The following is a 15,896-nucleotide window of genomic DNA, read 5'->3' on the forward strand; positions in this document are numbered from 1 at the left end:
TTTATTTAGGGTGGATGTATATGTGTGAAGAGGGGGGGAAGGGGTTATGTGTGGGGGAGCAGGTGTGTGGGCGAGTGAAAAGCTGTGTTTTAACTAATTTAAACTTGCTTTTTCAGACTGGATACTTTCCAAGGGAGTACGTTACATTAGAAAATGACGACACTAGACTAGGATGGTGATTCAATGCTGGTTTCCCATCTGCCACGTTAATGCAGTATTTCCTCCATGAAGGTCATAGTAACATTGCTTTTCTCATTTTGCTGGTGATGTTTAACATGCAATTTAATTTTTCCGCTATATTTTACTGCCAGATAAGCATCGTGTATAATTTAAATAGAGGCTTTCTTTAAAAAAAAACTGTGCAGCAGTTAAATCAAATTACATTTTGAATGTACTGTTTTGTTCCTGTTTGCTGTACTGTACTTTAAATTACAATCGACAACATTTTCATTCCGTATCACAGTAATGAGACCAAGTCATCCTTACGTTGCAGTTTAGTCAAATTTAGATATAGAGGGGAATTAACTCTTAGTCAGCTCAGCTATTTACGAGTAGTTAAAAAAATAAATTTGGGGGAGGGAGGGAGGGAGGGAGGGGGGGGGGATCATATTTGGGGATCTGCACACAGGAGGTAATTGCAAATAGCTTGGAGCAGTATAAAGGTTAATCAGAGGTTGCTTAGTGATACATTTTCATTCTCGGTCAAAATAACCATTTGTAATCAAATTAAAATATAAAGACTAGTATTGTACCTTCATTTCTAAACTTGACAAATTATTGTCATGAATATAAATGAGTAAATATGTCAGTTTTAGTAAATGTGTCGAGTATTTTATTCATTTTAAGCTTGACAAAAAATGAAACGAGCAATATATGTTCCTCTTCTGACTTGGGAGGCTTGTTGCTTTTTATCAGAGCCAAACAAGATTTTGCTAATCATTGCTAGAAATTTAAGTATTTATACAAGTTCATTATCTGGAAATTTTAACTCTTTTCCCCCCCCCCCCCCTGTCCCTCCCTCTCCACTTTCAAAGTACCTTAGTGCATACACTTGCGTCAAATGATTATATTATGTACAAGTATTTACAGTGGTGGAATTCAAAGTGGGCAAAAAATACTGAATATTATTTGTGAAATACACATTTGTATTCCTAGTTAAAGGGAAAGACAAAAATAAGAAATTGCAGTTTATAGTTCTGTGAAGTACAATACTCTGAATTTGGTGTACAGTATTGATTGTGGTGTACAATACTCTGAATGTGGGGTACAATACTCTGAATGTAGGCCACAATACTCTGAATGTGGGGGTACAATACTCTGAATGTAGGGGTACAATACTCTGAATGTAGGGGTACAATACTCTGGATATGAGCTGAATATGAGTTTAGTTCTCTGAATGTGAGCTGCAGTACTCTTGAATGTGGCCAAAGGAAAAACAAAAACATCCACATCAAGGAAGGTGGTGTCTCCCCATAAGGTAGCATGTTCTTCCATTGGTGTCTAAAAGCAGTTATCTGCTTATAATGTTTCATAATGTTACCTGATTTAATATATGTTTCTCAGGCTTTGTGTACCATGACCTAAAGGGAGCATTTGCAGCAGTTTTTTCATGTTTATTTTTGCCTCGTAGACTTCTCCGGGTGAAAATAAGCCTTTGGGGGCAGTCGGAAGAGATGATTGTGTGAGGCTTCTGACCTAAAGGGGTATTCTCATGTGCCAAATGTTTTGCTTAGTTTTTTATTCAAATTCTATGTAGTAGTTGCTAAACTGTTGGTAGTATATTAATGATAGTAAGAAAATTACTTTGTTACACTATTTTATAAATACTGTATTATATTTTTTAAGGTGTGTATTCACTGATTTTTCATCACTTGATTGTGTACTGTTCACATGTGAATCACTTTTGTGCTGTCTTATGCTGTGAGAATCTCATTAACATCGTCATGATCATTTTTAAGACCTGTGAATATTTCGTATATTCTTTTGTACTGTATAATATTCCCTCTGCAGGTATAGTCAAATTGCTATTACCGGCAGAAGTATCTAAAGCATTACGATGGTTTTGGTCATTGGGTGCGGTGTTAACATCGTCATAATGTTTGGGTGTACAGTGTAGTACGTGTACCATTCTGTGTGATCCTTGTGGGTTTTGTCCAGTAAAATACTGCCATTTACACTTAAATATCTTGCAGCAGGAATAGTAACCAGTTTCTGCAGCAATAAATCCTATAATAGAAATTACTTTATAATTCTGGCAAAATTTGAAAAATTAGTGTTTTATGCTGATTCTCCTTAAAATATTTGATAAAACTTCAGTATTTTTTTCTTCTTCTAGAATGCTTGCATCAAGTGTTCAAGCATGTTTTGCCTTCTTTTTACGTGAAGGCACAATGTTATTAAAGTGTTGTTTGATGTTATTTTGCACAGAATAAGAACCAGTTTTTTTATGTACCCAGTAAAGTTTGGCAATAATAGTAATTAATGCTAGTTAAAATTACTTGTTGGTTCATTATTAGGGGGTTCATATTTTAAAAAGACTTGTGTAAATTATTTTGGTTCTGTTCTGCTCCCTAAAGATTATTGGTGAATATACATCCACCAATATATATAAAGATGAATGAGGAGCCTGTAATGACTTTAAAGACAATATCAACAATTCAAATGTTTCAGAAAATGAGTTACAATATCAAATAACCCAACATGACATTAAATGAAAGTGACGGCATTTCAGTGTGTCTTGAACCTTTTTCAATTTGTAACATCAATTAGATGTTTAATTTGTATTTGAAATTATACAGTGGCTCCTCACTTTACACTAGATTGGACCCGAGATAAGGCTTTGGATAGCAATTACAGTACTAGTATTGGCTTCTTCTTGCCTTTAAATGTCAAATCCCCAGGAACGGATATATATGTAGAACCAATGCAGACAATAAATACAGGTATTATAAATGCTCACTAAAACAGGCTCCTAGGTGGGCTAGATCCTGCTCTTCCATAGTCCCTGATAGGTAAGTGTCAAGATAGGATGGTGAGGGTGGAAGAGGGCTCTACAGGGGTTATACACTTTCTTTACACTGACAGTGTCATGATTAGTAGAGATGATGTTTCCATTGGGCTATCGGTGAACATCAGTCAGCTAGCAGAGGTACTGGGGATATTAGCAGGAGTCGTAGACCAGGTTGGTGTGATTGTAAACGGGTGGAGGGGGGATTATGTATGCTTGACTAAATCGTGTTTTATATACATTCACGACCAAGTGACACAGCAGTGTCCCTAATCTTTCATAAATATTATCTAGGATTTCTTTATGGTTGTGTCTTGACATTGAGGAATACCTGCAGGAGTTTGATGATGTCGTAATGCAAGAATGTGTTCATAATGTGTGTAAAATGCCATAGACGAGTGAGCAAGATTGTTGCAGAGAATGCCACATATTGCATGGAAGAACTTGGTGCCCTCTCAGCTAACATCCCCCCCCTCCCCCAGCTCAATACTTGTAAACAATGTTTTCTGAAGGTTTAGTATTTAAGAAAATTAGAAATGTAAAGTGAGGGACTACATAATATCTAGTATGTCACTTTGGGTCGAATTTATTATAGAACATTAACATTGTTGTCATTGTTTTTTAAATGGGAAATGTGATGTAAATCAAACATATTTAAGATTTTGTAATGTTGAGCACATTAGAGCTGCCAATTAAAAAAAAAATCGGCTTATGTAATTGGAAAGCCTTTTTAAAATTAATATCACTAAAATTTAATATATTGACTATAGAAAAAGCAATATTGAAAGTTTTCTCACATTCTGAAATTTAATTTTGGATAAAGTTTGCAAGTTTTTTCAATACAGCATGTAGTTGCTCATGCCTAAAATTGATTGTGAATGGATGAATTTACTGTTGAACTAGATAATTAGTAATGAAAAGTATGTGCAATAAGACATAATGTTTTCAAAACATTATTCAATCTATATTTGCCACTTTGGATAAATGCTCTTTCAGACCAGATATTTCTGGTCACATGGATAGGAACCAGCATAGTCGGAGCAGTTTGACATTCTGTTGTAGCATAGCAGGAGTCCTTACAATCATCTGTGCTAGCTCATACTGGTGCTAGGAAGACTGGAGATGACTATTCAGTTCAGAATTATATCCAACTAATTCACTGAAATGCTTTTGGGACAGACATTTGTTTGCCTTGTACTAAGGTCCAATTGGCCACAATATGTCGCTTATGAGTTGGTCTGTTGACTCTACACCAGATAATACCTCTGTACCCAGTTAATCATGGCTATTTTTTGTTATTAGTTTCATATGATTCCTTTGCCTATTTTTCTGTTAGATCGGGTAATGCTCAGAACTCGTGCCATGGAAGCCAGGCCTCATCATTCATTCATTGTATTGGAGTATGGGACCTAGCTAGATTAAGGCCTTTATTTTACTCCTCGATGTTGTTTGACACAACAGTAATTTTTTTTTTTTTTTACTGCAACTTTCCATTCATGTTACATTAGCACTTGCTTCAGCTAGCATATACAATGCATAAAAAATATTAATGTAAAGTATATGAAATATAAATGGTTTCCATTTGTAGTTGTTTCTGTTGACATTCTCTGTTTCCCTCCTGCTTTGTCATTTACGGATGCAAGCTTTTATTGCTCTAGCCTATTATGTCCATCGTGTGTGGGCTATGACCCTCTTCAAGCTTCCAACCTGGCTCCCTACATCTTTGGCGGCAACTAAATTTCAGGATGTCGATAAAACTTTCAGTTTGGAAGGAGTCTTGTCTCAGCTTTTGTGATTTTCATGCTTATTTCTTTTAAGGAGGAACTTCACTATGCTGGATTGTCAGTCTTGCAAGACAGCATCTCTGAACTTCTGAAGAGCTAGTTGACTGCTGCAAGTGAGCTTCTTGGCATTATTGTTTCAGTTTCTGGGTGCTGGATTTTTATTTCCCTTATAATGTGAGGGAAAACCCAAATGTATTAGCATTTGGTTTTTGCTCCCTCTTCTGCTTGTAGGATTTGTGTACAGTGATATCCTCCTCTTATCCATGAAGGGGCAGTTCTGTGATCTGTTTCTCAGAGCTGCACCCTTCACCTACCTTCATGTGGGATTCATGCCTTTTTTCTCTCCCTTGAGATGACTGGGTCCATGTATCCGAATTTGACCCAGCTTTGCTCCAAATGGGGTTTACGTCAGTTTCCTGAGTGTGATACCAGTTTCATACTTCCTCCAATTGGTGTGAAGAGTTGACTCTATCTCCTACTGTTTGTAGGCCCTTCCCTTCAGGTTGCCTCTGGTGCTCCGGCCTTTCATCCCCTGCTTCAGGGTGGCTCTCCGTGGGCTTCGGTCCTAGGGCCTAGATGTTTCAGCCTCCCTTAATGACTGATTCCTTTAGGCGCTCATTCTTTGGCCTTGCCTCTGGCCAGGGAGTGTACGTTGGAGGTGCTGGGTAGTTTGGCTCCTGTTCCCTGAGCCAACTTCCTGGCTCCAGCCTTCGCTGTGTCTGTCCTGGTTGGGGCTAGTGTGGGTTTCCAAGGCTTCCTCATCATGGATGGCCATCTGCTTGCCCCTCGTCTTATTTTGTGAGCTCGTGCACATGCAGGCAGACTGTGCTTGGTTGGGTTAGGTATAAGTTTGTGTCACTATATCCAGTGGCCTTACAATAGGAGTAAGTTTGAGGAAAGGTGTACTAAAATAAGAATATTCTGCTGCTTAACAATCTGGCTTGGTGCAGCTGTGCATCTAAAATCAGTGCACCAGCATGTTTTTCATTCTTCCCCTACTGTTTGTGAGAGTGAACACTAGTCGTGGCTTCTAGATTCTTAGGATTTACATTTGTGCTCAAGGCAGTCACTTTCATGGAGTGTGATTCCATGCATATTCCAATACTGCATATTGATAGCTTTTTCCATAGCTGTGATGCTTTTCTCTGTAGACACTACTTCTCAGCTGAATTCCACATATGATGGTTTTGGGTTCTTCTAGTCTGTGCTTTGGCCAGTTCTTGCAACATTGGAGAGCTTTTATGGGTACTGTGGTGTTGGTCTCTACTTTTGAGGCAGGCTAATTTAGTTCCTGCCCCTCTTTCATTTAGGGACCTTCTCTAGGTTTCTTTCTTAGTCTTATTGCCAGTCATGTAGGGTGAATAGTGGATGTTCCTGTAGTTTCCTGCAATCTTTGTCTCCCTGGCTTTTTGCTCTTAAGAATATCATGTCTTCATTTGGGGCTGCTGTGGTGGATCCACTGTATCTGAGTTTGGGCTTAGTCAGTCTTTGTTGTTAGTTTTCCCCATAGTTAGTTTTAAATAGTTAGAACCTATTTTGTTTACCACAGCAGACCCTATTTTGGGTTTAATCAGGGGTATCAGTCATGCAGGGCATCTGACAGTTAGCTACAGTGCTATATGGCAGTAATGATGCCAGGTAGCACATAGAAAGCCCTTAAGTGTTATATATTTGAACGAGTCATTCAAATGACCCAGCACAACCATTGATGGATACGTACTGTACAGTGACTCGTTTTCAGGGTTAGGAAAATTGTTAAAAGGGTTCCTCTGTTTATTTATTTTTTATTTATTTTTTTTGGCAGCTCTAATGTTGTTGAAAGATTTCCATAATTTAAGCACTGTACTTCTATATTTTATTAGTTTTCAGTATGTATTATAATTATATATGAAAGTTCCAGGTATAATATAATCTCGTGTTAATTGTTTAAATTCCGGTGATTAACTCATTGAAATCCGGTGAATGTTCAGTAAGAAACTTCAACTTGCATGATTAGGTTTTCACACTGTAAATAAAACAAAAGAAAAAATGTGTTAGAATTTAGCTGATGGGCTTAATTTCTGATTGATTCTCATTAATGTACAGAATGTCTAATGAGATGAGATTGGCTTTGTTGTTTGCTATATTACGTTTTCATATTTAGGACGTTAAGAACAATTGACGAATTAATTTTATGTATTTTTCGGGTGAAAATGATATTGGAAAATATTTTCTGATTAGCTTTAATTTTTAAAATACATAAAATCTTGAGTATATTGCTATATGCAGACAAGCCATGTGCTTTATGAATGCCTTTTTTTCCCCGAAAATGCCAGTTTTTTTCCTCGAATGCCTGCTTTTTGCATTTTTTTTTTTTTTTTTTTTTTTTTTTTCCGAAAATGCCTGCAGTCTGACTAAAAATCTTCAATAAAGATGGAATTAGTTTGCCCAGTGACCATACACAGTGCCATTTAAGCAGTGTTCATGCACTAATGGATGGGTCAGAAGCTTTAAACTAGGCCATGGCATTAGGTACATTAGAGTACATGGTGAAAGTCTGCTGAGGTTACCTCATTACCATTAACACTATCGGTCACCGGGCAGGCGCGCGGTCAACTTAAGGGTCATGTACCAAGCGTGCGGGTAAGTGTGCGGTGACACCTAAATGTGTATACTCGTTTCAGCTTTTTCACCTCGATTCTTGTGCTATGTTGATCGTTTTGGTATCATTGTGTTCGCAATTAAATTCCCTACAGGTGTGTATAAATATAATGTCCAAAAGCCTGGCGTGACTCCCAACAGCAAAGCCTAAAGTCGGTAAAAGTTACCCGTGAGCGCACAAAATCGGTAAAATGTGCATACTCGTTCCATTTTTCTCACCTTAATTCTCGTGCAACGTCGCTCGTTTTGGTATCATTGTGTTTGCAATTCAATTCCCTACAGATATGTGTGAATATAATGTACAAAAGTTTGGAGTGCCTCCCCGCAGAAAAGCCTAAAGTTATCCGTGAACGAGCACCAATTTGTACACTGCAACCTAATGTGTGTACTCGTTCAGTTTGATAACATCAATTTTCGTGTTACGTCTTTCATTTTGTTATCAAATTGTTCGCAATAAAAAGGCGTGTATTTTAAAACTAGTCCCATATTAATAGAGCAATAACTGGAATTTTAACAAATATTTTAATTCTGAAAGCTCATCATCACAAAATTATTTATATCTTTCCAGTGTTCTGACATAAATTTTTGTGTTAATCTTTCATTTTGGTATCAAACTGTTCGTGACGTAAAGGCGCGCATTTTAAAACTAGTCCCAACACAATAGCACAATAAATAGAATTTTAACAAATATTTTAAAATTTTGACCAAAATCCTATTTATAATCATATAAGTGTTCGGACATCAAGTTTCATGTTACATCTTTCGTTTTGGTATCAAATTGTGCGCATTCTAAAGGCACTTATTTTGATACTATCCCTAGGTCGATTGGATAAAAAATGAATTTTATACAAATATTTTTGTAGTGGATGCAAGTTCGGTCCAAAGTTAGGACTCAAGAGAAAAATAATGGACGAGAGTCCGGTCCAAAGTTACCGATAGTGTTAATCTCCACTTCAGTCAACCCAACACTATCATCATTCACCACCACCTTTTCTATCTACATAACAATGCTCGATCAATTAGTCTTCAAATTACAAGTTAACAAGGGGGATCAGAACTTCTCATATTGGTGAGTACTGGACAAACAATTTTGAATTTCTTCAACAAAATTTCAAGTTGTTTTCCCTAGGTTTTCATGGTGACGAACCACTTACCAGAGCACCACAGGTTACCTGTTCAGTTTCAGTTCCGAGGGTTCAAAAAGCATGGCTGTCTGTATTTGAGAAAAGTAATAATAGGTGATTTTTATTGCTCTTTTTATTTTCCTGTGTATCTATATTGCTTCAATTTGTCAGAGCTGAAAAATGAAAGAGTAACTTAACCCAGCAGGCAAAACGTTTAACGTTTAATCAACATTCGTCAATGTTGTTACATTGCTTGCCTGGGGAAAGTGACTCTGTTTAGCGAGGCTTATGGTACAATAGTTATCAAGAAAATATAAAATAGTGTGGTAAAGAGAGGTTAGTGTGATAATTTGAAGAATTATCATTGCACGAATCAGGGTTTTACAATACAAATAGTGACTTCATAAAAGAAACGGTGTGTACTCCTGTTTGAATGAGCAGATTCATACCAGACCACCATCTGTTTCAACTGGAGATTTGTTGCACTTAAAATATGCTAATTTTTGTTGTCTATTGTATCACATTGTTCTACATTTTATTAGTGCAGATGACAGAATATTTTTTTGTGCACCTTTGGGTACTAACGGCACTTGAGAAACATGTATTGCAAGAGTTTATTGATTTTCTCGCATTTTTCATTAAATTCTTTGTCCTGCAAATGCATGACATTGCTTCACCAGAAATCTGTTGCACTATTTTATGTTGCAACCAAATGTGAGGATCATGCTACTAGAATATGACTTTACGTCGCAACTAACTTTCCAGTATGTCGAGTTCTGTTAGAGCTGGAGGCCACTGTAGTCCTATTTGAATATTAATAGGTTTTCCGTAAAGTTTATGATAGGGGGAATAAAAGGAACACTATTAAAAATAATGAATCTGTGTATGGAAAGCAAAGAATTGAACTTTGTGATTGATTTTGAACTAAAATTTAGGTAAGATAAGCATGTTTGATATCTTCTTTTTTTTTTTGTTGAAAGTCTTTGCTGATGGACTTGTAGGAGAGATCTTTGTTAGTACTGTAGTTAGTAATGGAATGAATTTTTAAGGGAGTATAAATGTAAATACAGTACATTGGTGTGAAAGAAAGGTCGTCATTTTATATAGGAAGTAAAGTGTATGTAAGATTGGCTTCCCATTGTCAAAGACAGGAAGCTTGATAGGCTTGCTGAGATCTCGCCAAGACCCTAGGATGTACACTACAATACACTACAACAGTTGCCAAACTCCCAGGCCTGTATATAATGCTTGGTGAACAAAGGCAGCAAGTGTAAGGAATGAGCCTAAACGTCTCACCCTGGACAGGACTCGAGCGCGGGTACAGTTGATGTAGGGGACACCATTTCACATACTGTACAGTAATTGCAAACAAATTTAAGTAAGGATAAATAATGAAAATGAATGTTGCTGAAAGGTTGTATGAAATATGCACAGATGGTGAAAAAGTGTAAAATTTTGAGAATACAAATTTTGCTAAATATTTTGGAAGGCCAAATTGTACCAACTTTGATGTGTAGGAGAGTGACAATAGGTTAGTAAGAAGATTGCAAGAGCATATTAAATTTATTTTTTTCTCTTTGAAGGCTGAGTTTATTAGAGAGTGATGAACAAGGTTTGTGAGAGGGTTTTGTAGAATAGAGTGCTGGATAATTCAACCGCCCCTTAGTACATGCTTGTAAAGAAATAGAACACAACAGGAGGTTTTCTTTACTTGCCTTATCATAAAGGTTAATTTTGCTGATAAAAACCCAGACACTCTCAATATTATAAATTTTTATGTGGCATATTGTCAAGATTTTAGTGTAACTGAATCTGGCAAAGTTAATAACTAAATGTTCATTGGGCATTTGCAGACTATTGAGACAATGAAGGTCAAAATTAGTTCACAAAACTTACTTTTTTAAGTTTTAATGTTTAATACCAAAATAATATAGTTGGGTAAGATTGTTTTTTTTTGCCCTGTCAAGATTGACAATAATATTTTGTATATAAAATTTGGGTCTTGACTGAATTTCTAAAGTACAGTGCTGTACAGTACTCATTAACTCAGTTATCCTGTGGAAGTTGAAAATCATAAATATGATTTTCATAATTATAGATAAATGTTATAATCTACATTTTTAAGTTAATAATGGTGCTCAATTAGAATGAATAGGCTTGTATTAACAAATTTATTCTCCAGTTATTCATGAATTATTTTGTACATTTGCTCAGGCATATAGGTATATGTTCAGTCATTATACAGTAGGTTACAGGAGGGGATTTTGTAGTATGTATATCTTTTTTTTTTTTTTTTTTTTTTTTTTTTGTTACCTATAATAATACATATTAGCAAAGGCATTTACACTTTTTTTTTTAATTTTAAGGATAAATTTCAAGAAGCAATTGGGTAGCAATGACTTTGTTTACTAAGATGTTATGTGATGTTCAGGTTATCGGTAAGAAAACTAAATAAATGGGAAAATAGTGCTGGATTTAAATAAATAAATAAATAAATAAAAGAAAAGGGGTGCTTGGATTTAAGTACATATATGAGGAAAATAGTGTTGGGATTTAGGCAAATAAGTGGGAAAATTGCATTATGATTTAAGCAAGCAAGTGGAGAAAATAGTGTTCGATTCAAGTAAATAAACAGGAAAATGGTGTTCAGATTTAAGTAAACAAGTGTTGCTATCTATTGCAGGCTTGAGTAAGTTTGGAAGATGATCATTATATAATCCATCCAGTAACTAGTTCATGGGTTAGTAGTGGCCAATTGTATATACAGTACTAGTGAAGGAGTAGGAATGATAAAATCTATTATTTTAAGCTTTGAATGTGAAGGTTTGGGAATAAAAATAATAAGTTATTACTTTTAAATTTCCCATTGCAGTAACTTCTATACTGTGTATATATACATATATATATTTTTTAAATCCTTTATTTTGTAGTTGAAAGTAAATGAAGCCAAGGGAATAAGCTCGATTTCTTCTTGTAACAGGCGTCTGGGATCGTGCAAGCATGTTTGGTAAGGTTGGTAGCTTGCGTTTTTCAGCAGTTGTCGTGTTTAAATATCACTGAGGTTGTAGAATTGTGATGTTGCTTGATTAGGGATAGAACTGTTTGTAAATCAACAATTGTGCAGTTCTGTGCACCTTGTTGAATTATAGGTATGTAATTGACTACAGCTAATAGTAGTAATATGATGCAGGTAATGCATAGTAGAATTCAAACTGAAGACAAAGTAATATAGGAGTAATATATGCAAACAGTTTTGTAGATTTGGTGTTTATAATGATGGATATTCATTGACTGTTGTGTACATACATCCTCTATATTGCCTTCTTATCAGTAAACAAAGAGTTGGACTTTATTGTGAGTTCATCATATTAAAATGAATGTTTTGCCAGCATGAACCTGTAGCAGTGGTGTAGCTAGTAAAATCGTTTTACTAGTTTGAGACGTTTACTGAAATAAAGGTTTTGAAATAGCCACCGCAACTGACTAATGAACTTTTACATCACGACCAGTTTCTCATCTTTGTGCAGAGAAACCTATGGTTGAGCTCCTTAAGGATCAGCCATTATTTATTAACATTAATTCAGGTTCTTACAAAAATTCTGTGGTGATTTTATAAATATTTGCATTTTAAAGAGGGATGGGAAGACATTTTTGAACATTTCTTAATGTGGATATTGTTTAATCAGGGTACAGGAATTTTTATTTTTTTATGCATTTATGGTATTTCTGCTAGATGTAATTAAGTTTAATAATTTGTATGTTAAGACATGGAGTAATTTTCATATATTCTACAACAAAGAAGACATTGTACTACTAGTAGTCATTTATGACAATCATTTCTTAACCACAGGTAAAGTGTATAAAGTTGTTAACATTTTACTCGGTACATTTGTTGCCAAGGTTAAATGTCGCTTACCAGTGTGTTTATCTTTTTCATATGCATACTCTTGTGACCTTTATTTATACAATAAATAAAATGTGTAAATCAAATGTGAAACCATTTATATCTCATGAATTGTAACCAAGTTCTAACTAGCTCTATGGGCAGTTATAAATGTCTGATAGATTAGTTATTTTTTCTTGAATTTAAAGGCTCCATTTGTGTAGAATTGATATTTCTGGGAGAGCTCTCTTGGTAACTCCCCAATCTAAGCACTCGTGCAGCCATGCTAGGGAGATGGGCCAGGCCTCTGAAAACCACCTTTACCCAGCAAAGTTCAGGACCAAAATGTGGCTCTCTACAAGGTGAGGGAAAGCTTGGCCATCTAAGATCAACCCAAAACTGAGGAAAGAAATATTACAGAAAACATAAGTAAAACTAAACAAGCTATTGCTTGAAAGTTAGGTTCCCAAAGGTAACTGGGCAAGCGATTGTTGCCATGATATAAACACTGTCACCAGGTGACAGTGTTTATCATGTTTACTACAAGTCACCTGGGGTCCTCATTAGCTTCCTCACTCACCTGGTCACAGCTTCAGGGGCACACAACCCCTGGTTCCATCCCCAGCCTCATGCTTAAGCTAAGTGGTGTCGACTTTTCCTGGAATGTTAGTTACACTGGGGATCAATGCTTTGTTTCCCATCATTTTCAGTGTGCCAAGGCATGCCTGTAATGACTGAAAATTGCCAGGGCAATTTTGCATGACTGTATTGTGGTACAGAACAGGGTTTGGAGCCTCTGCTATGGGTGGCACTGCTTTCAATCTCCCACTGTATAAGGATTATGATTTTGAGCTGTTTCTTGGACACAAGTGCAAAGTTTTTGCTGGCTTTTGCTGCTGCTTCTGCTGTTTAATGGCTGATTTAACTAGTGTGTGTGTTTGGTGGGCATCCTTTTTTGGGTTGGGTTCATAAAAGGGTTCAGGCTGAGGACTGGCAGGCACCATCGCACCTAGAGTTACAGGAGGTAGCTTCAGACAACTTCAGGGGGTTGCTTCGTCAAGAAATTTGACAGGCTTCTCATATCGGTGAGTACAGCAGAAGTAATTGTAACACTATCCCCATCAAATTATTGAGTTTTTTAGATTTTCATGATGACTAATCACTGTTCCGGACACAACAGGTTATTCATCAAGTCTCGGTACCGAGGTGTCCAGAAAGCATGCGACTGTCTATACAGTTGTGTATATCACCATCATAAAAAAAAAAGGTTATACCCTTTCATCCATCTATATACTTTAATTATGTTGCCCCCTTAATTTTCATAATTTAGAAAGACATTTAATATTTTTTTAATCTCTTCATAATGGAGAATAAAATAATACAAAATGCTACAAAAGTAATTTAAAATGTGATTTCACTGAATCCACTAGAGCTAGAATCCATCTCGTGGCTCCTACTGATTTTCTCATAGATACATCACGTTAATGTGATTTCTTTGTACGTTTGATATCTTGTTGCCAACATTTCTTGAATTAAATTCCAGTACAGTATTGTTTGCTTTATTATGTACATTTATGCATTGTTTTGGGTTCAGGTTCCTGCCAATCAAGAGACTCTGATTTTGTTTAGATTCAGAGTTTGCAATTTCAACATTTTCCAGCTGATATCTATTACCATTACCTAAGCTTGGAACCCTGCATCTATCAGCATTAAACTTCATCTGCCAGTCTTTCATTTGTTTGAAAAACATATCTGGATTATCTTGTAGCAATTTTTTCCTGCGAATTTATTTCCTGCTCTATTTTTTGTATAATTTGTAAATATTGCTACTCACTCCTGTGTCAAATTTGTTTATATATATTTGATTTCTGGCCCTTCTCAGAAATCATGCATTGAATGTAATGCAATACTGTTTTTTTTCTTTGGTGGGCCTCATTCCCTACTTTTCCATCGGGTGGAAGGGGTTGCTTGGCTGCTTGAGAGCGTGTGTTGGAGGAGGGGAGGGGGGGACAAGAACAATAGGCTCAACATGGTTGTAGTTTACATCGTGGCAATGATCCTCTGCCTCATTACTGGTAGGCACTTAAATTTCTTTAGGGAACTGTGCTTTTGTTGCATTTAGTTTGTTTTCTCTGGGTTTTGATCTGATCCCAAAGACACTCCCTTCAATTTAGAACTTTTGGTCCTGGTTCCCTGTAACCAAGGGTGGGTCTTGGAGACCTGGAACACATTCCTAAGGCATGACTGGAGAACTGCTAAGCGCTCCCATAAAAAAAGTTTCATTATTCAGTGCTCAAATTTTTCAGTTTAAATTTTAAGACATTTGTAATTTTTTTGTTTATCTTTTAGTTGGTATAGTTTTCCTCCTGATTTAGATATTTATTGTGTAAACATTGTGCACAGTGAGAAGTCCATGGAATATAGTTTAAAAATTAAAATACTGTACTTGTTAATGACTGTGCCGAGATTCTGCATATTGCCCCTATGTATTATATACTGTATACAGTATACATAAACTATATATATATACACACACACACACACACATTACTATAACACTGAATGGTGCAAAATATTGATTCCGTCTGATAAGCATTGTGCAGTACTGAATTTTTGTTTATTGTTGAATAAAAGATGTGTGAGAGAGCCACGGTTGGTGAATTCTTTGCTATGATTATTCTTCAGTGTGTCTGGTATTGTGATGTTACAGTTCGTATCAAAATAATTTTTGTTTAACATGTAAAATTCATCAAACTGTTCACAAACTTTTCATTCTGTACAACATTTGAATTGAATCATTGCCTCTGTATTATTAAATATACTGTATTAGTAATAAAATTACCTTGTTCAGAAATTGTTTTTAATAAATGTTCGATTAAACGAGCGTACACACCAAGGGCATTTCTAGTGATATTTAAATCAAAAGATTTTAACACCAAAAACCTAAGCATTTCTCTTCATTAACTGTAATGGTATATTATATCATTTGGATTCTAGGCAGTCTGTAGAATATTAGATTCAAATTGCTTTGAATAAACAAGTTATGCCAAATGAAGTTAATATACAATAGTGAAAACTAGTCAAAAACTTCTAAATACTGTACTGTAATAATTGACCTAATACAGTACATTACTTCAAAAACAGAAAATAATTGTACAGGTACATAATTTTCATATACAGTACTGTGTGTGCAGACTCCTTAACCCTTAAAGTGCCGATTTAAAATTTGGATCCCCCCCCCCCCCTTTCTGTAGAACAGTGATCTATGTTCTTGACTGAAAATTTAGGAATCCGGGTTTCCCCCCCCCCCCCAAAGGGGACAAATAGTCGAGTATATTTCCTTTTGCTTAGTCACCTGCCATGGACAGTGCACAAGTAGTCTTCCAGGCTTGATGCCTTGATAGCTCTCTCTCTCTCTCTCTCGTTCGCTCGTTTACAAGACACATTTTTAGGTAACA

The 15,896-nt window shown here is 35.9% G+C and overlaps 1 protein-coding gene across 3 annotated transcripts in view; it reads left to right on the top strand.

Moving 5' to 3' along the window:
- LOC123755308 (protein vav) overlaps nucleotides 1-3,782 on the top strand; it is a 71,493-nt gene extending 67,711 nt beyond the window's left edge. For all 3 annotated transcript variants that reach the window (XM_045737804.2, XM_045737806.2, XM_045737805.2), the window contains one exon: nucleotides 117-3,782. In XM_045737804.2, the coding sequence (XP_045593760.1) occupies nucleotides 117-179 (63 nt within the window). In that variant the 3' untranslated portion in view covers nucleotides 180-3,782. The remainder of the gene's footprint in view (nucleotides 1-116) is intronic.
- The last annotated feature ends 12,114 nt before the right edge of the window (nucleotides 3,783-15,896 follow it).

This window comes from Procambarus clarkii, chromosome 20, assembly GCF_040958095.1.
Source record: "Procambarus clarkii isolate CNS0578487 chromosome 20, FALCON_Pclarkii_2.0, whole genome shotgun sequence".
NCBI classification, from domain to species: domain Eukaryota; kingdom Metazoa; phylum Arthropoda; class Malacostraca; order Decapoda; family Cambaridae; genus Procambarus; species Procambarus clarkii.